General features: G+C 40.6%; 1 protein-coding gene across 1 annotated transcript in view; it reads right to left on the bottom strand.

The window, feature by feature from the left end:
* PRKCH (protein kinase C eta) overlaps positions 1-22,473 on the bottom strand; it is a 206,210-nt gene that overhangs the window by 88,361 nt on the left and 95,376 nt on the right. Inside the window, exons 3-7 of the mRNA XM_010976676.3 lie at positions 11,730-11,880; positions 9,210-9,244; positions 5,773-5,861; positions 4,119-4,248; positions 1,772-1,899 (exon numbers count right to left, since the gene is read on the bottom strand). Of these exons, the coding sequence (XP_010974978.2) occupies positions 1,772-1,899; positions 4,119-4,248; positions 5,773-5,861; positions 9,210-9,244; positions 11,730-11,880 (533 nt within the window). The remainder of the gene's footprint in view (positions 1-1,771; positions 1,900-4,118; positions 4,249-5,772; positions 5,862-9,209; positions 9,245-11,729; positions 11,881-22,473) is intronic.

Raw genomic sequence — 22,473 nt, 5'->3', positions numbered from 1 at the left:
GATTTTACTTAACCCAGTAAATAAGTGATTGAAGATACAAAATGGGTCATCTTTAAAATCCAACTGTTTTCGCAGTTTCTCCTCTAGATCTCCGATCATAAATTTTTCAAAGGCAGAAAAATTTTACCAGCTTGAATTTCACTTCCTCCACTTAAATACTTCCCTTGGTTGGGCTGGCACTGGCCAGAAAAATCTAAGCCAGTGTTTCTCAATCTTTTTTTTTTTTTTTTAACCCATTCTTCTCTCTTGATAGACTAAAGGTGTCTCTTTTGAATGCTGTACTGTCAAGTAACAGGTAATTTCGGTTTTCTCACCATTAAATATTAGCACATTAAAGATACTTGGCTCACATGACAAGTGGCACCAGCCATTGCTAGAGACTGTGCCGCATGGCCAGCTTGTTCACATGGCATTTCAGGCTGAAATCCTTAACCCACGGCCCTCAGGCACAGCCGTCCCATGCGTTAGAAACCCTCCTCATGGTATAGCACCCTGTCTGCCTGTTTGCAAGAAAGACACGCAGACTTGAAGGACTTCGCCAATGCCTTCCTAAAATCAAGGAATACAATGACAATCCAAGGCCCCATCTACCAGGCAGGGGCCTCTCAGCAAAAAGAAAGTGGGGCGTTTAGGGATGACATTTTTTGGATAACCAAGAACCTGACAGTGACTGCACGTCCCTTCCTAAGTACCCAGAGATATCTGACAGTTAAGTCTAGAACTTTCCTGAACCAGACATCAAGCTACACCTTCCAGAAACCACAGCCGTAGCCATGGCTCTTTCCCAGCTCTCGGCAGCCCCTGGCCAGCAAGGCAGCGATAGGACGAGGCCCTGGGGTGTGGCTAAGGCTCAAGTGGACAGCAGGGGGAGGTCACTCAGGGAAGTGGCAAGACAAAACATGCCCACAGCAACTGACATGCTCCACCCACTCCTGAGAGCTCAGAGGAAGGAACTCCTGTCCGTTACTGAACTTGACATAAATTCACAATCCATAAACAAAAACTGCACAACCATTGGATTCCAGGGCTGTGGAGAACCCCACAGATCTCCAAGTTCAATCCCTTGCAGAGAGGAGGAAGCAGAGCCCCAGAGTTTACTGGTCAACTGCACAGCCAGGCACCCCCACCAAGAGTGCAGCCCAGGCCCCTGGATTCCAGGCTTTTCAGCAGACCACAATGACAGGAAGCTGATTTTAAAAAAATCCTTCTTCTGCTTCTTGGTAGATCTGTACGCTCATTATTTCTTGTCATGCAATTGTATATAGAATCTTATTTGTGGAACAAAACAAAATGCAATAAATCTGTTTATTATATTTGCTGAGATTAAGAACTTTTTTCCCCAGTTTACCTTTTTTCCTTTTCTCTTTTTCTTTTTTTTTTTTTTTTGGTGTTCAGTCTAAGAAGTCATCGTCTAACCCAATCATAAAGGAATTCAAAGGTTACTGTTATTGATTTAACATTTACGGAACAAAGTCAAATCCTCCATATTTAACTTCTTTAAAATGGTCCCAACCTTCTGATAAACTTAAAATGTGAAGTTATTCTTTGTGTTCAAGTAGACTGGGGGATTACTGTATAAAGGACAACAGAAATCATGTATCATGTATTAATTTACTTTGGAAAAGTCTTTATAAGGAAGTCAAACTTGTAAAGTACTCTGTAAACGTTACCCAGTGAGATGAGGAACTTTGATTACGCCACACGCCATACCAGGGCTCATCACAACTGAACAACTTCTAAATTACAGGACATGAATAAAGTGAGGTCTCACCGAGTTTGGAGAAATATTTCCAGGTTGGAGGCCCATTCCCGCCAGCGTCTTGGCCAGTTCCACCGCGTTTACCCCGCAGTTGGGGGCCACGTTCGCCTGACACCGAATGTGTACATTCATTTTACAAACTGGAGAGAAGAGGAGAAGGGAATTCACATTCAGAAAAAAGTCTCATCAACACACGCTGTGAAAGAGAACTCTGGTAACCCAAAAGACTGTGGCAGGGGAACGGTACAGGCCGGACAATGCTGTCTTCTCATCAAGTTAAACTTACACCTACATCCATCCCTGCCATCTTCTTGATTGCTGTTTCAGAGCAGGAAGCCTGGCATGCTGATGAATAATAAATTTCAAACACCTCTTTCTCACCACGACTTGATGAGAGACACTCTCCTAAATCATATTTTAACAGTCATCACCGATTTCACAGCATGATTCAAGACAGAGATCAAAACGTTCATCCCAGCAACAGTTCAGTCAATTAAATAACAAGGAATCGTGCCAGCTGCCTTTATACTGTTCCTTGCATCTCTCAATAAAAGGGAGCAATCGAAAAGCCACGTGGAGATCGGTGTTGCAATAGGATGGAAATGGTGTTCCCGAGAGAAGAACCTCTAAGTGAAGCTTTCTTTCTGAGCACTGTCTCTGGGCAGCCCTCACCGCACAGAATGCGGCATCCTGTGTGGCTGTGTTTCTCAGCGCTTGCAGCCTGTGGCTTCGTGGGTGAAGAAAAGCAACTTCTTAAAGGTCATGGTAAGTGGCAGTTGGGAGAGGAGAGCGAAGCAAGCTAAGCTCCTGGTACACAGGAAGCTGCCGCAGGACGATGAAGGACCTGAGGGTTAATCAGCACAAAGTTCTGATATGGTTTCTTGACTCGGGCCCTGCTGATTGGAGACACAACTGAAGCAGCCAGAGACGTGTTTTGGGCGTGTCAGCCCCTCTCTGGGAGCATGTACAGATCCAGGTTTTGTGGGGCCTGAAGTTATGCAATTTGGGGTTGCTCTCTTTAAGAGAAAGAATATGCAATCAAGTAGAGAGCTTGGAAGGTGGCTTGCAAGGGAGGGGCTCCAAGGCTTAAGTTTCATTAGCTTCATAGGAAATCCACCTCTCTCAGGAAGGCTGGTAGGGAGACACACAAGCCTGCAGTGGCCTTTTTAAAGCACCATGTGACCATACAAGCGAAAATTACAGGAGCCAGAACACTGTAGGTGCACCACCGTCAGCACAGGCAGGGACAAGAGCAATGCAGATGAGCCCCACCCATGGCTCTGCATGTCCCCAACAGCCATACAGAAGCAGGAAGGGACTTTTCATGCTGGAAGCCCACACCTGGGTGAGGCTGTCTGGCTAATGATCAAGCAGTGACCAAGCCAAAGCCATATGTGAGTCGGCTGCTGCTTGGTTGAAAAAGAATTATTTCATGTATCCATGAAAAAAAATAATTGAATGGTGCTGTGGAGAAAGATAAGAATTTGCCTTTCTTGAAGACAAGTGACTGGCCAACTTTTGTTAACAGAAGCAGGCTTGGTAAGTCTAGGCAGTCAGTGGCAGGAGTCCAGTTTTATTGACACAAACTCTGCCTTCCCTGGTGACTCAATGCGTCTAAGGCTTTAGGCTAAAATTTGCATGTATTTCGGCTGGAGACAGTGCACCCCATGACAGCCAGATTGCTACATCAGCACTCAATGCGAGATGACTCGAGGTCAACAGTCGCCTACCTCCTAACAGGACAGGGATCAGCTGTCATCCCCAGACACTTTGCTGACGTAAAAGGTCAAATTCAGGCTCCACTGGGCATGATTACAGTGCAAGCTCACAGCCAAAGCTTAAGTGTCTTTCATTCCACCCACCCGCTCCAATCTTTATCAATATCTTTGAGAAGATGCAGGGGAACTCTAGTTATGCTTTTGTAACTCGATCCCTGCTTATTACTGGTGAGGTCATCAGACCAACTTCCTGCTGGTCCTTACCCATAACCCAGCCTTCTCTGCTGGCCACCTCGCCACCTATCATCTTCCATTTCTGACCAGATCACATTTTTCTCCCTTTCAAATACCTACTGAAACAGCACTAAACAGATGACAGCCAGCAGGCCAGCTAACTAGATGGAACATTCAATTTAGCAACTGACTTAACATTTTACGGTTAGAAAACCTGTGCATCACACGTCACTCTCTGTACGCTGTGTGCCTGGCAAGGGACATAGAAATAAAGAGCCATGAAGATGCTAATTTGCCCAGTATCTAAAACCATCAGTCCTAGGTCAGATTCTGAGCTACAGAATTCTGAAAGCTCGCAGCATGGTGTTCTCATGAGGAAGTAGGTACCCAGAACCCTAGCATCTCACTTTTACACTGAAGTCCTTGTCGCATTATCCCCCAGAGCAGAGAGCCACAGTGATCGCAGAACGTCGGCACTTTGTAGTTGTGGACGCTGAACTTGTGTGGGATGTTGATTCCGAACCTCTGCTCAGCAACCTGTAAGAAGGAAACAGGAGGACAAGAGCTGAAATTCCATACCGGCACCTTGTGTAAAAACTGTAACAGCAGAGTGTTACTATGACACCTGAGCTGGGTATATTATTTTACTGCTCAGCCACAATTAATTACTCAGGCCTTACCAAGCACACTAAGCACATTTTCTAACAAACAATTCTGGACAGAAATGGGTGGTGTGCATTAGATGGTTCACCATCTGGGGAGAATGAGAGAAATTTAAATTTTCATTTCACCTTTTATATTCAAGCTCTATTTCTCTCCCCACCAATGCCCTAACACTCAGGTCTATTTCCCAGAACCTTTAGACTTTAGGATTACACAAGTCTTTAATAAACTACATCGTTAGTTAATCCAGAAGCTATGTCATGGGGAGGGGTGCAGAAGGTGGCACCCAGAGGACATGGAACCACGGAAGAAATTTATTCCAAAGTGACATTCAAGTGGTGACCTTATTCAGCCCTTCCAGCCTTTGCTTGTCTTTGCATCCTGATACCTGCAAAGACCCTGTATTAATCTCACGTACAACCACTTCTCAGACAGGCGTAATCTCATATACTGTTTCCAACACATAATTAGACTAGGCACATACGCGACAGGCTACATCACGGTTTGAGGCAATAACAACAGAGCCACACGTAACAAGGACTGGGGCAGTGTTACTCCTCTTGAAACTTTTCTGGCCTCTTTCTCATAAAAGAAAGCACAAACGCCTCTCTGTGTACTATGTGGCAAACCTGGGTGGATGCTGTAAAGAACCACTGAGTTCCAGAGTCAGCCTCTTCAGTGCACCTATAAATCCATGCTGACTGTCAGCAATACTCTACCTGCTTTCTGCCTCCAGAGTTTAGAATGCATGCCCACCCCAGCTGGATGTAATGCAGGTGCCAAGAGTGAGGTTCAAGCATTTATGGACCGATACACATTCTCCCTGAAATTCCTCAAGAGCCCAGAGAGGGCCAACAGTCCCTTTATTTGGGAAGCGCAGTTTACAGTTAACAACATACTGCAAGATAGAATTGATGTGATGAGTATGATCCCATTTTAAGATGGAGGCTGAAAAAGAAGCCAGCTAGCAGGGGCTGGACTCTACACCCAAATCCCAGTCATCTGATGCAAAACACAGGAAACTGCTCATGATTCCAAATCTCTCTCCAAATTAGTAGCACTGATCCCTAGAGCTTTCACTCGGCTGATAACCAATGAGTCATCTTGAAGGCAGGTCAAGCTACGTAAGTACAGAAATACAAATGCCATGATATAAAAAGGAGAGATATTTCAATTCTGATACCATGATTGGCTTCAAGGAGTGTGGAAGGTAAGTGGGAAAGGGAGCGAGGGAGAAAAAGAGGGAAGGAAGGAGGGAGAGAAAGAAAGAGAGGCAGAGAGACCGGGAGAAAGTGGCGGGGAGGAGACGGGGAGAGGTGGGGGGAGTGAGAGAGGCAGGGAGAATGTGCACACATGAGCTCGTGCAGGCACTTAATCAGTAAACTGTTATCCTCTTACCTTTGAATCCACTTTGTTAATATTGTTTTGGCAAGTGCAGGCTGTAACAATGAGATGATGGCAGCGCTTATGGACGACACAGGTGCACACTAGGAAATTAAACCCAGCGATTATCCGTTTATTGGAGGCTGACAGTCTAGGCCGATTCAGTAGTCGACAAGGGCTGTGCCATGTCATCGTGGCTACATTTAGATGCAGGGCCCCCGTGATGGCAGCTGGAGCTCCCGTCCTTCCTATATTCCTTACCATCATCTTAACTCATGTTCAAACTATTCGTGCTCAAGTCCTGCACTAATTTCATCTTTCCTGGCTTTAATCCTTCCTGTCCCCACCTCCAGTGGAATCGTCTCACTTCATGATGCTGGACACCTCAGCCCTGTGATCTAAAGAATTCAATGGTGTCTCACTGTTAGCCAAAATAGAGTTGAAATTTCCCAGATGGGTTTTAGGCTCTCCAGAGCCTTCCCCAGGCTCACCTGTCACCTTTCTTTTATGGAGGCTCCTTGTTCCATTTAAAACTAGACTAGTTGCTCTTCCTGGAGCAAGTCTTCACCCTCCCCCACATGCTGTCCATGTCCTTTTCAATTCCTAAGAGATCTTCCTTTCCTATCGCCTACTTAAGTCTTAAGTTTATAACAAGACACAACTTTAAAAAATGTCTCTTCCATGAAAACACACTCCCCTTGGCTCCCTTCTAGACTGAAACTATCTCTCCTTCCCCGATCTCCTACAACCCTTAACCTGCCCCCCTCACTTAAAATTGTCCACATGTAGCCTCTAGTGTCCTCAGGTTTCCCAGCCAGTGTGAGGCCTTAAACAAAGCAGGCATCCAGTAAGAATTTGCAGAATGACTCATTCAATTGTTTGAATAGTTGGAACTTACTAAATAACTCTTTTTTTCATTTTCATTTAGATAACTGATATAGTGCAGAGTCCAGTTTCCATTAAAGGACGAACATGTGTGATGAAGCAATATGAAAATATACATCACTTTAAAGATCTTTCAAGACATATGGGAGTTTTTAGGATTAAATACAGCAAGACAGATGACATATCAGCAAACAGTACTACAATTTAAAACAAATCTAGCTTTCATCAGATTGAATTCTCATGAGAAACCAACTGAAAGTGCCCAGAGAACTGGTCTTTTTATATGAGGGAATCCTCCACATAGAAATATCTTAAATTCTGAGGCTTTTTTTTTTTTTTCTTGGTTAGCTTGGCTACAGGTATATCAGTTTTATTGACCCTTTCAGAGAACAAACTTTTGATTTAGTGGATTTTCTTTATTGTTTTCCTAATTTCAATTTCACTGACTTCTACTCTAATTTTATTATTTCTTTTCTGCTGATGACTTTAGGCTTAAATGTCTCTCCTTTCTAAGATGGAGACGTAGATGATTGATCTTAGATCTTTCTTCTTTTCTAATACATGCACATTCAATGCTATAAATTTTCCCCTGAGCACTGCTTCCACTGCATCTCACAAACTTTGATAAATTGTTTATCATTTGATTCAATGATTTTTTTTTCTTGAGACTTCTTTGTCCCATGCGCTGTTTAGAATTTGTTGTTTAATCTCCAAAAATTTTAAAGTGCTCCAGGTATCTTTCTGTTATTGATTTCTAGTTTAATTCCATTGTGGTCTGAGGATGTACTTTTTATGATTTATACTCTTTTAAATTTGTTAAGGTTTGTTTTATGGCCCAGAATGTAGTCTACATTGGTAAATGTTCTGTTCCTAGTGAGCTTGAGAAGAACATGTGTTCTTCTGCTGTTAGATGGAGTATTCTGTAAGTGTCAGTTTGATGAAGTTGTGATAGTGCTGTTTAGGTCAACTATATTCTTACTGATTGTGTGCTTGTTGGCTCTATCAGTTACTGAGATACTGAAGTCTCCAACTATAATAGTGGATTTGTGTATATCTCCTTGTAGTTTTTGTCTTAAGTATTTTGATGCCCTATTGTTAGGTGCATTAAAGAGTGTTACATCTTTTTGGAGAACTGATCCCTTTATCACTACATAATGCCCTTCCTTATCCCTTATAATTTTCCTTGTTCTGAAGTCTGCTTTATCTGTTTGCTTTTGATTAGTGTTAGCATGATTGGTATATCTTTCCAACTAGGCATTTGGTTTTATATCCCTTAGCAAGATGTAAATAAGTTAGTGTCCTCATGTCTTCTGACCAATGTTCTTTCCTGCTCTTTTAGTAGCAGGTGGCCCACTGAAAATCATCTCTTTAAATATTCTGGCACTACATGCCATGGAAGAAGAAATAAATTAAAATAACAACAGACACATCACAAATCATGTATTTTTTTAACTCAAAAATGTATTCTCGTCCATCAAGAGGTTCTTATCTTTTTATCCATAAGATGGACAGATCATATCCCTGTACTGGAGAGGTCCAAGCCAAAAAGTGACATTGATTTTGACCTGTGAACTATGTTCTCACCTGGGGCTGAAATTAGTAGCGTCAGATCAATTGTTGTTATCATATCAAGTATATATTGTTTTTTTTCTAAATTTGAGAATTTGATAGAATTGCTCATACAAAGTCAAAATTACATCCAAGAGTATGTCTTATTCTGTTCTTCTGAGGAAAATAATGTTTTACTTCACCTCCTTCAGAAGAGAAGGTGGGATTTCTTCATTTATTCACACGCTCCCACTCGAGGATAGGGAGTGCCATTTTACCAATCATCAGTAGAGTGTAAATGAAGAAAACAGGTACCATATATAGAAATCACGAGATGATGCCCAAGCCAATGATGAGGGAGGCCCAATAAAAGACAAGCCCAGTCCAGCCTGGCTAAATCTCCAGAGTAGAGTCTTCTTTCACTTCTCCCATTTTTATCTTGTTTCAATTCTCCCAGAACACTAATAAATTGAATTTATCTTACAATTGTGAAAAGCAAAATAATGTGAATGGATAATAACTTGCAAGATCATTAACGGCTTAACTTTGAACATTCTCACATTTAAAAAAAAAATCAGAAAATCAAAAAAGCTACTTGGATAATACCTCCTATTTCCAATGGAGGTAAAAAGAAAACAGCAGTGTGCTTCTTCTCACCCCTCCTGACAAGGGGATTGTAAAATACCAAAAATTTACCTTCAAGACTCAAGGGCCCTGCTTATAAAATGGCATTACCTTTTAGTATGTTCATGTTATTGCAGAGATAAAACTTTAAACAACTAAACTTTATTAGGTATCCTGGATTCAGGAATAAAAACATTCCGACTACTTTGTCTACAAAAAAAAAAAAATAGACAAAATTTAACCAAAACTAAAGAGTTGTAATTCCCTGGGGGTCTCGTTTAACCTACAGAGTTATTTATCAAAATATTAATGGAATGTATCCTGTTTTCTCTTGGTATAATCAGTTTTTAAAACAGGAACAAGACTGAACGTAGTTTTTTAAAATGTTTTCTTACCTTGGCATTGATAACCCTGTTTCCCAAATACTCCCCTGTTCAAGACAATAGAGAAAAAAAGTAACCATCAGTCAAATATTTCAGCAACAATGCTCCTATAATTACAGTACTTAAGGAAAACAAATTTCATCCTCTGGTCCTTTATAAACAACACAATTTCAGAGAATCAGCAAAAGATGCTTTCCTTTTTGAGCACTTGTTTGTTACCACAAGACAAGGAGGAAATTGTCTGATGAATTAGAATGCTCCAGATGATACACACAGGTGAGAATTACTGCTCACCTCTCATGCTGCTCACCTCTGTGGCAACCCCCCAAGTCCTCAATGAAAATAAACCCTCATCTGCGTGTGTGATGGAGCCTCCACTTGAAGTGTCACTCACCATCTCATTCAGCATTCTCTCTCATATACATGTAAAGATGTGCAGAGGGTGACGTCAACAGATGCAGATACACATACAGACATAAACAGGTGAGCCCAGTGCAGCTGCCTGACCTGGGACACCTTCCCTCCTCCCTGTGCCCACATCACTCCAGAGTCCACCAGGGAGGAGAAGTAGGGCCACAATATGCCCACCATGCCCCTATCTTCCATCTCTGTCTCTCCCAAACACAGTCTCTAAGTGATGCTGATATGATCCTCGTTCTCACTAACAAAAAGCACAGCTTACTAAGCCTGTAGGATGTGCCAGGCATGAGCCAAGCAGCTGACCTGTACCATCTCATTTAATCCTCACAAAAGTCCTGGGAGGCAGCAGATATGATAGGATGGCCTAGAGCATACATCCTGAAACTGGATGGCCTGGACATGACTCGGGGCAAGTTATTAACTTTTTTGAGCTGCTGTTTCCTAGTCTATAAAGAGGGATAATGATAACAGTTCCTACTCCATGGGGTTATCACGCAGATAAAAGGAGTTGATATATAAAACACTTAGAATAGTGCCTAATACTGTAAGTGCATATAAATGTTTACTATATAAAATTACATATTTTATTATTTTATATATTATATAAAATTATGTATTTTACTTTATATATTATATAAACAAAATAGAATTGTCTCTATTTGCAACTGTGGAGACACTGCTGGGTTATGACTTGTCTAGGTACACACATGTAGTTGGTGATAAGACTGAATGACAGATATGTAAAACATAGACCAGTATTGTGTGTGTGTGTGTGTGTGCGCGCGCACACGTGTGTGTATCTGTCACAAGGCTGCTTAGGTGGGAGTTAAAGTTTCCTTGGTGGAAAAAATTCTGGTGAAACTATCAAGTAAGTTTCCATTAAGAGCATTTAGCTGAGATCACAGGTTGTCACCACAGTTGCCTACAGAGGCAGGCAGGTCACATGAAGAGGGGAGCAAAACGCTGTGATGTGTAATACACAGCAACGGACAGTCACCCTCCGGTCAGGCAAACCCATTGAGAGGTGGAACTACAGCTAAAGGGAGCAGGCTGACAGCTTCCAAGAAGGAAAATGGGCTCAAAGTTGCCAGAGCTTCTGATTTTTTATTAAAAAATGGAACAGGAACTTTTTCCTAAAGACTACAGCTGTAGGCTTCATACAGTTGAGGGCCTCTGGTCTAGACAAGACTCTATTCTTGGTCAAAAGTGCCAGAAACCCAAACTAAGCCTGGATTCTGACCACTAAAAGGTATAAAATCCAAAGTAATCACACATACACAAAAATACAAAGTAATTGATCAATATTCAGAAATTAATCTGAACCAAATGTTTCTGCCTTCAACAAAATGACTAAAATTTGCAACAAAAACAGATCTCCTTTGATGTTGCAGATACGAAACTGTTTTCTCCTGCTGAGACAGGGGTGTGTATGCGCACGTTCTGTGTGTGCGAGGGTCTATTTCTTCTTACCCTCTCCAAATAAGTATGTTTAATGTTGCCTCTAATTGAAGGCAACTATTACTAAAATTTATTTTACATTTTAGATTTGCCACAGAGACTAAAAGCTTGAGTGATGTGCATGGTAAGATGTTGCCCCAGATCATCTAGAATTTCTCAACTATTAATTATCTTAATTCTTAAATGCCAGGGATTACAGTATGTTATCACTGAAAGCTATTACCTTTGGCTACATACCATAAGGCTGAAGACTACTGTGTGCTTAGTTAGTTTATTCGCAGAGATTATTTCCCATAACTCACCGTGATTCATGCCTTCTTAAAACAATATCCTTGATATTTCTTTCCTCCTCAGGGGCAGATTATTTATTAACTCATTAGCCTCTCCCTCTAATTAGTGCTTTTTAACCAGCTCATGAGCCATTAGCACCTTTACCAAAATGATTGGAAAAAGAGGTAACATCTAAAACTTAATCTGTGAACTGTCATCTTTTTTTTCCGCTGGGGATTAAAATTTCTAGGTCAACATATTAGAAGAAGAGGGAAAAAAAATCAGATTCTAAAACAATTCTTAATAATCATGCTTTGTCCTGAAATCACACACAACCAGAGAAGTCTCAGCTCTTAGGAGGAGAGAAACCAGGGGATCTCTTACCAGATGAACTCCCTGCAGTGAGAGCAGTAGGTGGGCTGCCTCAGGTATGTGGCCATGAACTTGTGTCCGTTGATCTGGTGGACTCGCCTTCGCATAGCCCTTTGGCGCTTCCTGGTAAAATGTTTGAAGAGTCTGTCTCTCTGGAGAGTCGCTGTATATTAAAAGCAGGGAAAAAGGAATAATGCGTAATGAATCTACCTGCACCTAATGTATGAGAAAGTCTGGCAGCTCAAACACTCCCCAAATTGTTTTTTCTTTCTTCAAGATGCAAAACACCCCAGGAAAACCATCATGCTTTCCTAGTGACCTTAGGACTCAATTTTTAAAGTTAGACCTATGTTAACCCTGAGATCCCCATCACCTGGTTGTAACTGACTGCCTTGAGCCAGTCTCCCCAGCACAGAGCATGGATTCCCCAGGGTTCCCATGCTCCGGTGTGTGTCAGCAGCATGGCCGCCTAACCCCTGTCCAGCTGCCTAGGACCTCAGGTTCATTGATTGGCTGTTAGCAACTGGCTGGCAAACAGGGCTCCTCATTACTCCCCTTTCATTCTGGTATCCTCGCAAATTGAGTAAGGGAACTGCCCCCAACACCCACAGTGAGAACCCTGCCTAAAGCATCAGTCCCAGCACCACCTCTGTTACCCTGGAATAGGCAGAAATTAACTGTGAATACGTGCCAAATTCCTTTTCTAATCTCATGTTCTAAAAATAGTGACTCTTAATCTCTGAAAACTATGCACCATTTAGAGATGGTAAATGATGTCTTCCACATAATTATTCTAGAACTTTTCCAATGTACGCAGAGACATGTGATTATAAAATAAAGATTTCTTCTTCAATAATGCTTTTAAATGAAATCACTACTGCAAAAGAAATTAAAGGAATCATGTAAAAATAATTTGCTAATGAATTTTAAAATCTGGAAGAAATAGAAGATTTCCATGAAAATATGAATGATCAAAATTACTTGAGTAAGAGTTACATAAACCAAATAGTCTAATTTGGGGGAAGAAACTGATAAAGTTTTTAAAAAGCTACATCTCATTTTGCATTTTGAAGTATACATGTTATGTAGACTTTTCCCAGTAGCAATTACACTCAAATAACTAGAAACTTCTTACCCAGAATTAGCTTAAAAGAAAAACTCACTGTGACCAAGTGGGAATTTTCTCAGGAGCGTAACAATGGGTATATTATTACAAAATCTATTATAGCTTATTCTATTAATAGGTAAAAGAATGACAGTCTCAATAGATGTTGAAAAGGCACTTGATAAAATTTAACTTATGATCCAATAAAAAATCCTTTTGAAAAGACAAGAAGATTGTCTCCTTGGCATGATTAACACATGATCTCACAGGTCAAAAGCATCAAGCTGAATGATAAATTAAAAAAAAAAATTCCTGTAACAGTTAAGAACAAATAAGACAAATTATCACCATTATTATTAATATTATTCTGAAAGTACTTGCCAAAACTGTTAGAAAGAAAAAAAAAAAAAAAAAGAAAGATAAAACTATTGGGAAGAGGTGGCAAAGACACCATTATTTGGAGTTGTTGAATGCATGACTAGAAAACGCAGGAGAATTCAGCCTAATCTGTTTGAAAAAAAAAAAAAGAGTTCAGTATAATGGATAATAATAAATCACTAAAAGTCAAGGAATTTAGTATATCAAAAGAACGGATTAGAATATATAATTTTAAAAATCCTATTCATACAGCTACAAAACCCCAACTAAGAAATGCTTTATCAGAAGAAGTGCAAAATTTCTATGAAAAAGACTATACAAACAACTGAAGAATATGAAAAGATATATAGAAATGCAGTTCTTAGATAGGAATACTTAACAATATAAAGCTGTCAATCCTTTCCAATCTCTACATTCAACAAAATCTCAATCAACATTCCTCAAGGATGTTTTTAACTTGAAATTTTTTTTGAAGTTTTTGGGTACCACAAATATTTAAAAACTATCCAAAAATTTTAATTAGGGAGAACCTGCTCTGCATGTTAAAACATATTCTAAAACTACAATAATTCAAGCAGTGCTCTACCATCTCAAGAAGAGTGCAAAGCTAGAAACCAATTTGGCTGAAAGAGAATGTGGTTCAAAACAGTGGGAAAAGAGGAATTATTCAATGAATGGTGTTTAGACAACTAGAGAGCCTTTTGGGAAACCTCTTTAGCTCACTCCTTACACCAAAATAATCTCAGATAAATGTTAAGATGGAAATTACAGAAAGAAAAAACACGGGAAGAAAATATACTCCTAGGATGGGATGAGGATTAACAAGATTCTACAGCCATAAAAGATCCACAGATTTGCAATGTATGAAATTTAAAGTCTTATTGTGAAGTCACAAAATAGACTGGAAAGAAACAAACTGGGGTGAAAAGGATTTGCACACATCACACACGACAAAAGGTTACAATTTATAATATGTATAAATAATTAAGAAAAAAGGATAAACAATCTAGTAAAAATGAGGCAGAAGATGTGGCAATTCATAAAACTGTAAATGCAAACAGACAATAAACATGCCAAGATGTCCGATCCTATCCAAGATAGACACTGAAGAAACATGAGGTAAATGACATTTTAACTCTTAAATTGGCAAATACTTGTGAAGATAGTTAGCAGGCCCGTTCTTACAGCAGTGTGGGGAAAGGGGCACCTCCAACCGGTGCTGGCACTCCTACCAATAAACTGGACTCTGGTCCTGGCCCCGCCAGCTTCTGGCTCTAATTATCCTGCTAAGCCTCAGTGTTCCCATCTGTAAACCAGGTAGTGCTTTCTCCGTAGGTTTTTTTCCCCAAGGACTGAACAAGGTAATACATTAAAAATATTTTTGAGCAGCACTAGGCACAAGGTAGCATTCAACACACACAGCTATCTCAAGAACAATTTCTTCTGGTGACCAATTTGACAATATCTGTCAAAGTTTTTTTCCTCCCAGTTTTATTGAGAAATAATTGACATACATCACTATATAAGTTTAAGTTGTACCCGCATGATGGTTTGATTTACATATATTGTGAAATGATTGCCACAATAGGTTCAGCTAACATTCATCTTCTTAGATAGATACAGTAAAAAGAAAGAAGGAAAAATATATTTTCTCCTTGTGATGAGAACTCTTGGGATTTACTCTGTTAACTTCCCTATATATCATACAGCAACGTTAGCTGTAGTCACCATGTTGTACATTACATCCCTAGTACTTACTTACCTCAAAACTGGAAGTGCCTTTTGACCACCTTCCTCCAGTTCCTCCTCCCCCTACTCTCCGCCTCCAGTAACCACAAATCCGATCTCTTTTTCTATGAGTTTGTTGTTTTGTTTTTTCTGTTTGTTTTTTAGATCATACAGTATTTGTCATTCTCTGTCTGACTTATTTCACTTAGCATGATGTCTTCAAGATCCACCCATGTTGACGTAAGTGGTAGGATTTCCTCATTTTTTTATAGCCAATATTCCATTGTGTGTATACACCACACTTCATCCATTCATCCATCAATAGACACTTCGATTGATTCCATGTCTTGGCTATTGTAAATAATGCTGCTATGAACGTCGGGGTACAGATCTTTTTGACTTAGTGTTTTTGTCACCTTTGTCCAAGTATTATGTAGTATGTCCAAGTGTTTCCTTTCATGCAACAATTCAACTTCTAGGATTATTTATATAAAAAATACCAGAAAGCAAGAATGTATGCTACATAGATATCAAGTGCTATACTCTTTTTAGTAGTAAAAATTAGCACCAACCCAAGAAATCTCAAGGAATAAAATGCAGAAAAAGTCAAAATAAATTTGGCTAAGACACCAGTTCTTTAGAGGCTCCAGCACAGTTAGAATTGTACTTGCTTTAGTTTTTGTTTTGGGGTGTGTGTGTGTAAAATCTTTGGCAAGCAGCCTAATTACTTTCATTCTCAGGTTTCCTGTCCGTCTAAAGAAGATTAAAATATACCCCTGTCCTCAGCCCTACAGGGGTAGTATCATAATCAATACTCCTGAGAGGGTCTTACAATTTTAGATAAGGGTCACAGAAGCACAGAAGTCCCTCTGCTTCTCTCCTCCACAATACTTCTAGAAGCCATTTAGTAACTACAAAATAAACAGATTTTAATGCTCCTTTGTTGACATGGATGAAATTTCATAATGACATGATGAAATTTCACCTAATGATATCATCATATGTCTGGTCTACATTATCACCAACCTAAGACCCAGCTCAAAGCAAAACTTGAATTACTAAATACTTACCACATCTAGATGCAAATTAAATTCCCCCCGGGGGGTCTAATTACCAATAATTTACTTACTTAATCCCTTAATACTAAAAAGATTAGTTAAAAGGGCATCTCACTTGCAATTTTAATATTTCATAAATTGAATCCTTTTTTTCCTCCCCTCAACAGCTATTACCATGGCACTAGCCTGAACTATGAATTTTCCAGGTGATTCATTATGGCCAGAAGGACACAGGAAAAAACTGCTTGTAGTCGTCTACCCTAATGCCTTCACGTCAACCTTTCACCCCTCCTGGAATGCTCGTCCCTCTTTTTTTTTTTATTACTTAAGACTTTCTGGTTTGACTCAGAGACCAAGTAGCCGCCCCCAAATTCTGAATCAGGGTGAAATGCTCCTCTCCACCCTGTTCCCATAGCAACCTGGGAGCACACCTCCATCTTTTCCTTCATCCCATGACACCAGGGGCTGTCTCCTTCACCTCCTTCTCCCAGGTGCCTCACAACACCTCACATGAGGTCATTTTAACTAAACTTCATTCATCTCTTTCCTGTATTCTTCTGCACATGTGCCTCTTTTTGTTTAAAAAGCAAACACACACACACTCATACACAGCTGGGAATTTGCAAGAAACTTAAGTCATTTAAGAAAGCTGGGGTCCCCATGGCTTCATATGGCTTTCGCTGTCACCGTTCTCTTGATGGATGCTCGCTCAGGAAGAACAAGCCCTTGGACTGCACTCTGTTTCCCTGAGAACAGACTCAACCCCCACACTACAATCAGAGGTCAGAGGCAGCTTCCTCATTGCTTGCACGGCCTCCTGTTGACTTAGGACTGAGTTAGAAAGGCTGAAAAAGACTCTTCAATCCTGTTGTGCCTTTAACGAACCTGGGCTTTGAGACATCTTTCAGATCACATGTTAGTAGAATACGTCAAGCAATCCTAACGTGCTTTGCAGCCAAAACTTGCATTACAACTCCTGTTTTGCTCCCGAGGTGCTCAATGCCTCTAAGTAAACAGGCAGCTGGCTCGGTGCTCCAGCAAGGCCACTCACAAGCCAGCCTCCGGAGGTGGGCAGGACTGCAGCCCCCACCTGTCTCACACTGAGTGAGTTTCGACAAGTCCTCCCAACCACAGGGTGGAGAATAATTATATCAAAAATAACGAATATGAACTACTTTGGAAGAAAACTGTTTTTCATAAAATCCGATTGTCATCCCACACACTCTTCCAGAACATTAGAAGGCACAGGTGACCAAAAGCCACCAAACCACCCCAGGGTAAGTTTTTAATCGCAAAAAGCTGTGCTGGTCTGAAACTTGTGTTGCTGACGTGAGGCTCTGTGGGGAAGGAGTGGCTCTCTGAAGCCTCTGTAAAACTGTCTTAACTTTATCTCAAAAACAGTAAATATTTCATCCTTTTTCCTGTTCTGCTCTACCTACCTGATTTTAAGGTTTTATATTCCAGTCATAGACGTCCGTATTGAAGGTACTTCTGAAACAGTCTGATGTGAGCCAAAAGCATCAATCATAGCTCCCAGTTTTTGAAAATGACTCTCATTCAAATGACTCTCAGCAAATTTAATCAGAGAGAACATCTCTAGCATGGCACTTTCTAATTTTTAGATTTATTGATCAAAAAAGCGCATACACGAATATCTTTGATTTATTGTAGAATGCAATTTAAGTTGAATTTGCTTAGCAGCAACAATGCTTGGTTTACTGGTCTTTGCAGGGCTGTGCAGAGGAGGGTGGGCGGCCTTTACACGTGACAGGCAGAGTGCGGTGGCTGAGAGCCCAGAATCTGGAGCCTGGACCTGAATCCTGCTTCTCCCCCTTATCAATTCGGTGACCTTGGGCAAGTCGTTTAGTCTCCTGTGCCTCAGTTTCCTCATTTGTAGAACATGAAGCACTAGAGGACCCTCCTCAAAGGCCATTTTGAGGGCTTGTTGAGATAATAAGTGTAACATCATTATAAAAGTACCTGGCAGGTAGCAACTAAGTGTTATACCTATTATAATTGTGGTTAACACTCTTACTTCTAACTACCAGAGAGTGCAAGGAATAGGAAGGATTTTCATTCAATCACCTAATTGACTGAATTCAACAAGAAGAAGAATCAACACCTAGGAAACACTCACCTAGAGGAATAACACGCCCCAGGGTTCATCCAGCAAGCTAGTACCAGACCCACCCCCAGAATCCTCTGCCCTGGATTTTGGCCGCAGACCCTCTGGGTAACACCACACTGCACTTGGGCCTTTCCTCACATTATGAACACTGAGTCTCCTGGAATCCCTGGAAAGTCATACATTTTCTGGTGAGGAAACAAACTAGCAGGAAGGTTAAGTGAGGTCAGGCAGCAACGACAGCAGCGGGGCGCCAGCCCCTGTCTGCCATGTTGAACTACTGAGTAATGCTATCGAATGTTTTTTTTCTTCTTCCTGAGATACTCGTTTCATCATGTGTGCACAAGGGAGGGTCTAACTGTGACAAAAACAAACAGGAAAACCTGAGTGTTAACCCAAAGTTCCTAGCCAAGAAAGAACCAGAGACTATTATGTTGTTTCTGTCTGTAAGACATACCCCTGGAAGGTAGTACGCTAAGGTAGTCAGAGATTCTTACTTGGTGTTATCAAACACGCAGTAAGCAACCATCTGATCACAGCACTGTGTGCGTAAAAATGATGCTTAAGAACTTAAACCTAGGTGATTCCTGACTGAGCCAATAATGATATAAGCAGAAAACGATTAGCACAGGTATTAAGCAAATACAGAACTTCAGTGAGTCTTCACAAGTACACACCACCAGTGGGTGAGAGCATTTAGTGGGCGTAGAGTGAAAAGAGAACTGCGGGAGTTGTGTACCTGGTCCTCTGATTAATTGAGGAAGACTTCATAAATGGGCTGAGATTAGCAGCTGTTTAGAAAAGAGGAAGGAGAACCTGGTGAATCAGGATAGGGACAGGATTCCGGCAATTTGTGCCAGCACCAGTGACAATGGCTGTGACAAAGGGTGTTGGTATTCTACATGGCAAGCAAAGGCCCCCACGAGGCACTGAGGAGGACAGCATCTTCTGTGTTCTGGAAAGAGCTTAACCACACGACTCATAGATATTTCCGAATTCAGATCGAGTGATTAGAGTCAATGTATTGTGAGACCAGGCTCCACAGGGACTATACTCAGGTGTTTCTTAGGGACTTGGCTCCCTCTGAGGAAGCCCAGCCTTCATCAACCCATGGGGACAGCTATCATTGCCAAGAGGAGGAGGGAAAAATAACGTGTAACTAGCCTGACTCTCTCACAGGACTCATGGCTCATCGCACTATGGAAGCCAAGCCCATCCTCATCCATTCCTCCAATGCACCAGATTAGGTACATTTGTTACCATGGGCAACATAAGAAAGAGAAGCAACAGAGCTTCTGGATCTGACCATCTGAAATGGGACCAATCCATCAGAAGCTGTGGGAAGGGCCCCTCCCCACACTGTTGTCAGAAGAGACCCTGATCTCCCATCGTCCCCTCGCCCCCTTCTTACCTTCTTCACCTCTAGTATCTTTGAGTACAGTCCTAACTAAAAACCCTCCTTCTCAGTCCTAGAAGAAATGTACTGTGGCGCCAACAACATCTGGCACCTCTGACTCCACAACTTCTCCTCCTTAGCCTCCCTCACCAGCTGTTCTCTTCCACTCAATCCTGAAACATATGTGTATCCCAAAGCTCTTTGCACGCCATTCTTCTGGTCTTTCTGAGGGCTCATTCATTTCCTCCAAGACTCATAAGACCTCTTGACTTCTAACTATTGCCTGTGTACTGAGGAATTCCAAATCTGCAGCTCTACCCCGGCTTCTAATTATTAAACTTATTTCTAAGTAGCGTCTCAGCATCTCTTCAAGACATCCCCAAGAAGCTGCTTCAAACTGTTGGTGGAATGAGGTGAAGTATAGACAGAAAATTCTACAATAACAGTCTTCAACTATTATTGTGCCAACTCTATCCTGCGCACATAATTTAACGACAGCAATGTCCCTTTTGCTCCCCATGATCAAATGTAAGAATCCTACAATTCCCCTCTACAAAAAATGGTAAGAATTTCTACTTTGTTGGTATGATACTACAAGTATTTCATTTCCCCCTACTGATTTCATCCATAAATAGACTTCCAGCTGCCACTCTTTCATTCTTCAGTTGTTTGTTTTTTTTTTAATGAAAATTAAACATTGCTCAGTGGATCACCACCACCAGCTCTCAGTACGAAGAGGAAATGTGTTTCTGTGCCTTCAAATCTGTATTGGATCATTGGAGGTATGTCCCCATCATCCCTCTCACTGTCATCCTGACTGTCTGCAAAATATCTCAAAATGGCATTATCCACAACTCTAAGCTTAAGTTAAAGTATCAGTTTTACATGCTTAAAAATGGAAGCTTTTTCCAGTTATCTGGCAATTTTTCTTTTATCATTCATTAGTAAATTTAACTGGGGAGAAAATGTCCCAGTTATGGTGCCTCCTGTTCCCCTGACAACCTTTTGAACCTAACTGAAGAGGACCATGAAGCCATGATGTGGTTTCACGTGTCAGAGGATAAGCAACATTTATCTTTTTTTTTGCTCCTTTGTTGTTATTGTTTATAAAGATAATATATGATTGCTATAGAAAAATTTTTTTAAAAATTCTTTTTGAAAATTATCTTCAATCTTACTATACAAATAATCACTGAAAATTTTGGTGAACATATCAGACATATACAACATACAGAGATAAAATCTTACGTAAGTGGTGTCGTACTCTTTGTGCTAGTTTGCTAACTATTTTCTAATCAAAACTTCTTTCCATATATTTTTAAAGACTGTATTTTTCAGAGCAGTTTTAGGTTTACAACAGAATTGAGAGGAGGTACTGAGGTTTCCCATGTGTACCTCACCCTTCACAGGCACAGCCTCCCCATTATCAGTATCACTCACCAGAATCGGTACATTTGTTACCAAGGATAAACCTGCACTAACACATCGTAATCGCCCAAAGTACGTAGTTTACTGTAGGGTTCACTCCTAGTATTGTATAGTCTATGGGTTTGGACAAATGTATAATGACACATTCATCATTATAACATCATTATAATATCATACAGAGTATTTTTACTGCTCTAAAAATCCTCTGTGCTCTCCCTATTCCTCTCCTCCCCTCCCCCCACCTCTGGCAACCGCTGATTTTTTATCTCCATAGTTTGCCTTTTAAAGAATGTCACATAGTGGGAAACACACAGTAGGTAGCCTTCTCAGATTGGCTTCTTTCACTTACGAATATGCATTTAAGGTTCCTCCCTATCTTTTCATGGACTGATAGCACATTTCTTTTTAGCATGGAACAATACTCCATTGTCCAGGTGTACTGCAGTTTATTTATCCTTTCACCTACTGAGGAATATCTTGGCTGCTTCCAAGTTTTGGCGATTATGAAGAAAGCTGCTACAAACATCCATGTGCAGGTTTTAGCCTGGACATAAGTTTTTCCTATCTTTTAAAAAGTTACTATTTGTTTTTATAGCAATTAATGCTAATATTATCATTTAATCATCTCTTACAAAATGAATATACAGCATGACTAACTTTAAGCAAGCAAATAGCATTAGCATATCATCTTTGTGAAAGCAGTTTCCCTATTTGAAATCTCCGTGTTTCCTCTCATTCACTAGAAGCTTCAAGACTGCTCTCTCCACCCCCACCCCAGTCTCCAAGCTCAGGTTGGTCTTCCTTCCTCACAAAAAAGATTCTTATACAAACAATCTGTCCAACCAAAATCTTTTCCAGATAAACATGTGTTTCCTGCTGAGAACTAAAAGAATCCTGCTCTTTAGTTTGGCTAATTCCACTTCCCTTTCTTTTTTCCTTTTCCACTAGCAGACTTCTGAAGTCCCTTCTAAGCTCTCAAGGTCTGATTTCATGATTTTTAAAAAACTTTGCAGGATATTAGCCAGGAGGAGTATGATGCCTAATCATTTCCTTTTCCAGCTACATGGCTGGAATGAAAGCAATGCTGTTCCTCCATGTTGCTGATTCAACACGATTTTTAAAACCACTGCATCATTGCTTATTGCAAACAGACTAATTCAAAACCTAACACTGAAGGTACAACACCTTTATCACATAACCAAACCTCCTGCAACACTGATGCCAGGGATCTGAACCTCAGCCAGCTTTATTTAATAGTTCAAACAAGTGGGGGAGACAGCTGCTTTAATCAAATGTCACTTACATCATCTGGTCACCTCCTGTTAGAGGCTAACAACTTAGAAGCATATATTTGGCTATCAGGTTGGCTTTTTTGTTTGTTTGACAATTGTTTTATGCCTCAAAGAGGAAATTTAAAATTTAAAAGAGATGAACTTAAAATATATATATATAAACAAAGGTTTGGTACTGACAGGGATTGAACCCACTGATGAAAATACAGTTTTGGATTTGCAGTAAATTCCTGTCTTCAGGATCTA

Source organism: Camelus dromedarius, chromosome 5, assembly GCF_036321535.1.
Source record: "Camelus dromedarius isolate mCamDro1 chromosome 5, mCamDro1.pat, whole genome shotgun sequence".
Taxonomy (NCBI): domain Eukaryota; kingdom Metazoa; phylum Chordata; class Mammalia; order Artiodactyla; family Camelidae; genus Camelus; species Camelus dromedarius.
This window is presented reverse-complemented; position numbering and strand designations above follow the sequence as displayed.